Genomic DNA, 5,556 nt, shown 5'->3' on the forward strand with positions numbered 1-5,556 from the left:
TAGCATTGGCTAGCTTTATCTGACTATGCTCACACTTGCTGGGTGTAGTAGTACTTTTACTTCAGTCACAAGATGTCATCTGCATAATTTGAGCATTGCAAATACATACTCAGCTGAGCTACTAGCGATCTGCAGCACAAGAGCTTTACAAGAAAAGTTACAGCTATTCTCTACATGCAAGCTCGGGGATACAAAGATGGGGCGAATTCCCAGCGTGTCTAGTGATAAAAGAGAGCAGCAGACTTTCTCTGTACGCTGCAGTAGGACGGGCCGTGTAAGGGAACAGGGAGGTGCCGTGCAGCACACAGAGGGGCGGGTGAAAGAAGTTTCCTGTTGCAGAGAGGAAGTTTGGGGAGGTTGCAGTTCTCCGCCTGCTGCATGCTTAGCTGCACGGACGCCGCTAACCTGGGGGTGGGAACCCGTCCAGACAGCTGCGTACAGAGGAGCTGACTAGCGATGACATGGAAACACAGGCTGTCACTCTGCCTGGGCGCAGGCGGCTGCTAGTGCTGACAGTGGGGGAGCAGCAGCTGCAAATGGCCGTGGCAGACGCTACAGAAGTGCATGCGGGAAATGTACATGTTATATAAATGTCTCACTTGGAGAGTCTGCACTATAAACTGTTCCTGCATGGTGAGATGCCCGGGGGGGAACCAGCAACGGAGAACAACTCTGCATGTGAGCGGTGCACAGAGCAACTCCATAACACTTCCCAGTACCGAGCACAGAGACAGAGAGCTAGGTATCACCTGGAGCCTCACACCCCACAGGTGCACCCCAGCGATCTACTGCTCTCTGGCATGCAGCAGCCCCAGGACATGACTACACCTGTAAACGATCTTCAGCACCACGACCAGGAACTACCCCAGCGAGGTGCACCTGATGTACATGAGCAGCATTGCAGACCTCTGCTATTGCAATTATCCTCCAGCACTAACCATGATGAACATATACTACGGACTGCACTGCACTCACCAGGGCTGGAACACTTACTGCAGGGAGCAAATCACCAGCTTGGCCCAACAGCTGTAAGGAAAGATGTGCAGGTATCAAGGTTGCAGAAAGGTGATGGCCACCTAGAAGATCCACAGGGAGAACTGCTGAATAAATTGCATGGATTAAATTTGGGGGAGCAAGGTGTGCAAGTATACAGTGCTAATGAGGAACAGCAGCTGCACCCACCTTTGCACACTCTTGGTAATGTCAAGCTGTTCTCTACTGACATCAAATATCCTGAGACCCTGTCCACAGAAGAGTCACCCCGCAGGAGAGCCCGGTCACTGCCATGGAACGCTATTCCAGAGGCTGATGTAGAAGAAGAGGAGGACTCTCTTATGTGCTGTTGTAAATTAAAAAAGAAAGTGAAGTTTGCAGACTCTTTTGGGCTTACTCTGGCCAGTGTAAAACACTTCCTGCCTTCTGATGAGCCACTTGTACCAAGGGCTGTGCTAGCAAGATTGCAGAGTTACCCTCCCACTGTGTGTGCGCAAAGGGCAGAGTTAAATTTAGAGGAAGACATGTTCAGAGCAGAATGGGTTCCTCCATCCATCATCCCTGCAGAGTTACTGACCAGGCTGGATGAGCAGGGGGTGTGTCTGGAGCAAGTATCCTCATCTAGTTGGGGGGTACGTGGGTCTGTTTTAGTGAAGGCCCCAGAAGAAAAGGCCCAGGTTAAAATCCGATACACTTTTAATGAATGGCTGTCTTTCCTGGACTGCTTGGCCTTTGCCGCAGAGGAGGGTGCCCCATTTCATGTTCCAGGAACTCGGCGCTTCTACTTTAATCTGAACTACCCACCCTCTACCTCCTGCTTACATTTTGCCATATGCTTAAATACAGGGGATGGACAAGAACTCTGGGACAACAACAAGGGGGTGAATTACACTGTGAGTTTTCAGCAGGATCAGCTCCCTGAAGTCCAGTCCTCAAGCCCTGAGCAGGAGGAGTGGGGGGGTTCTCGGCTCTGGTAGCATTCTGCAGTCTCAGCTGCTGTAGTCTCACTTTGTTCTAAAATAGATAAAAGCATCACGCATCCATCACTATAACTCATGTCAATAGACTATGTGAAAGTGATTGAGCCAGTTTCAACTGAAGGACAATGATACATTGGGAGGAAAGAGCAATTTTTATTGGTAGACTTTTTCACTTAGAATTTAGTCATGTTGAAATCCTGTACAATTCAGTGGGGAAATACTTCGGCTCCTGAGCAACGAATGTATGCAACAGTTTATTTCATATATGTATCCCGCAAAGCAAATGTTATTTGGCAATATGCTAATAAGTGGTACTGAATATTGGCACACATGAATATTAAGGGACATGGCAGGCAATTTGTATTATGGTAAATGATTTGCTTCCAATGCCTTCAGTAATACAGTATAGCACAATGAGTCGCACTATCTACTGAGGGGACAAGAGCTTAGTTTTAAAGTGCTTCATGCATGGTTTATACATCTGATGCAATGGTTAGGATAAATTCTGCTGCTAGTTTTCTGATGACTTAGATCTGTGTCTAAATAGTGCACATAAACTGTATATTGGGCTGATAAAATGGTTCTTTTGAAACCGTAATTTAAAAAAAAATGTAAAGAGATAGGTTCTTTGCACACTTACTGCAGGCAAGTAATTACTCTTATAGATATGCACTAGTCATCTTTTTGCACAAGTATAGAAATATATATTTGGATCGTCCTTCTAAGATCCAAAATAATATTACCTTTTTTATGCATAATCCAGTATCCCTTCATTAAAGTGTTTAAGGATACAAAATGGTTTTCCAGAATACTGTGAAGACCAATAAGTCTGCTGTTAGGTTGAAAAGTTGGTGGGAGTGGTAATTACTGTGATTGGATAGTACTCGGGTCAGATGTTCAATATGAAAGTCTTGCAGTTTTCTGTAAAATATGTTGTCTGTTCATCCTTTGTGGTAACGGTTGTATGCACTTTGTCTTTAATCCATGCACTTTTCTATTTTTTACATAATTAAAAAAAATATAATTTTCATGCATTTTTTGCACAGTTGAGTGTCTGCATTAAAGGTACAGTATTATGCAGCAAGCATTTACCAACCTCTGCATAAAAGGGTGTGGTATAGAAGATCTACACCGCCTAGAAAGACAGGTTGACCTCATATGGTCGACAGGGTCAAAAGGTTGAAATAATGGTTGTCACAAAAAAAGGTTGACAAGTTTGTTGTTTTTTTAAGTTTTTTTTTTTTTTTTTGTATCCTTTTGTATGTTTAACCATATCTAAGCACAAATAGAGGAAACTTTTACCCTCGTGGGTTCTTTATTTTCCATGTTTTGGGCAAGGTGGCTTGCTCCACTACCACTGCGCTTGGCGCAGGTTACTATTCCCAATCATAGTCCACGTGGATAGTAAAGCCAGAGTTGAAAAAACATGAAAACCCAAAAAAAAACTTGTTGACCATTCGCATGTCGACCTGAAGCACTGTCTACCTTTTATCTGTTGAACTTGTGTACCTGTTGACCTATACATTGGAACTGTATATAAAAGCATGTGCAAAATAAAGCTGCAGAAAATGAATGTTCAACATTTATCAGACCAGTCCTGACTATCTTTGTATATGTCCCCATAATGGCACCATGTTCTTTCTTTATACCAGAGTAGGACAAGTGCCAGTGCTTATTGCAAAAATGCTAAATGATGCCACCTAACCCTGCCTAAAAGCTCATTTTAACTTTATGTGCCTCAACATTTTTTTTCCTGGCCTATTTACAGCGCTCCTCTCATATGAATGGCACACCATTGAGCACCAGTTTTGTAAAAGTATTATTTAGGGAAATGGTTTTCTAAATGCCCCTTATTGTTCTCACCACATATGACACTCTGTGGTAGTTTGCCAGTATTCAGATGTGTTCTACTAAAAGGCAAATGTTGGCAAGCAGTAACTATTTGCAGTCTTCACTGCTCTATGCTACACAGCTGCCAAGTATTCATTACTAAATCATGAATTGTTTTGCTTCTTGTCAAAATATTACTGTAGAATGTTATCTTCAACTTTTGCCTTCATTTTATGGCTTTGCTATGTTGACAGACAGCCCCAGAGACTCTTCATCTGGCATAAATGTATCTGCATTTTTTCAAGTATTACATAATCAATTCCATTATTGACACTGCATCTTGACATATCTGTTACATTTTTTAACACATCAGTTCTGAAGATTTCATTAATAAATTTTATTCCCCCCCCCAATTCTGACTCGGGGGGGGGGGGATTCAATTACCCACGAAAAAACTTCGGGTGTTTTCTTCAATGTTTTTTCACCCGAAAATACACAGGTTCAGTGAAACCCTTGTTTTTTCGGTAGCAACAGCCCTGTTTGGGTGTTTGGGGCTGTTTTCGGGGATTTTGAGGCAGGTGAAACCACCCCGATAATCTGCGTCTCACACTGTCTTAACGGGGCTAATTAAATAGCCTCTGGCTAGACAATTACGCGCAATGGATGTCGGTTGAGTGTATTCAATGGGCGGCGAAACCCAACAGGTTTGGATCGTTCCCGACAATGGCAATCCGACTTTTTGTAAAGTCTGATTGACATTGTCGAAAACGGGGCTAAAACCTGTCGCGTTTGGCCGCGCTTCCGACAATACACGTGGATCGGTGGCTTCTGCGTGCATTCCGACAGGCTTCCGACAAGTCAGATTTTCCGACTTGTCGGGAAAAAAAGGGGTAGCATTGAATGGGTCGGAACCCCTTCTGACCTAAACCTGTCGGAAACTGCCGTCTTTCCAACAAGATGGCAGTTTCCGACAATAATTGAATACACCCAATAATGTATAACACATCTGGAAATTACCCATTTTTTTTCCCCTACATAAAGCATATCCAATTTCTATAATTTTAAGAGAATATGAGACCTGTACATGATCTAGGTTGTGTAGGGAATTTACCGTATTTCTTTAAATATGTTGAAAGGTCATGAAACTTTTTTTTTTCAGGAAAGTGGGCTGAGATTTAAAGGTAAACTATTTCCTTTATTTATTGTAACTTCCTGTGTAAATTAATTTAAATGGACCTTAAAGTAGATTTTATTTAATAATACATTTATTATTTGGTTTGATACTTTTTCTTTCCTAAGCTGTTTGGTTGTTGTTGTTTTTTATCACCTGTAGGAACGTTCACACATGGGATCTGTACTACAAAATGCTTTGACTTTACACCATTCCACATAGACTACCCAACCCATAAGAAATATGCACATTTATGGCCAAATGTAAAAATCTGTGTGTTGTGGTAAGTGCAGAAATATTGCCAATTTATCCATGAGTGTAAAAGCAGCACATTTTTAAAAACCTTTAAAAAAATAAAAAATAGGCACTATAACTCTGAAGATGAAATCTCACCACTTGGCACAACTTGCAGGTTATTACATTTGGACCTCTCTGTTCTTGTGAGCCACCTCTACAAACTATTATTTAATTATTAACCGGTTCTTATATAGTGCAGCATATTCTGTTGCGCTTGTGTTTATAGGTGTGTGAAGACATGAGAAAATATCTGAAGTGGTGCACTGTGTAAGTGTAAACTTCCCA

General features: G+C 42.1%; 1 protein-coding gene across 1 annotated transcript; it reads left to right on the forward strand.

Moving 5' to 3' along the window:
• Positions 1-243: 243 nt before the first annotated feature.
• Positions 244-3,559, forward strand: PPP1R3G (protein phosphatase 1 regulatory subunit 3G). Its single transcript, XM_063923084.1, has one exon. It carries the CDS (start codon positions 591-593, stop codon positions 1,968-1,970), a length of 1,380 nt encoding a protein of 459 aa, XP_063779154.1. The 5' UTR covers positions 244-590; the 3' UTR covers positions 1,971-3,559.
• Positions 3,560-5,556: the final 1,997 nt, after the last annotated feature.

The sequence above is a fragment of the Pseudophryne corroboree genome, chromosome 5, assembly GCF_028390025.1.
Source record: "Pseudophryne corroboree isolate aPseCor3 chromosome 5, aPseCor3.hap2, whole genome shotgun sequence".
In the NCBI taxonomy this organism is placed as follows: domain Eukaryota; kingdom Metazoa; phylum Chordata; class Amphibia; order Anura; family Myobatrachidae; genus Pseudophryne; species Pseudophryne corroboree.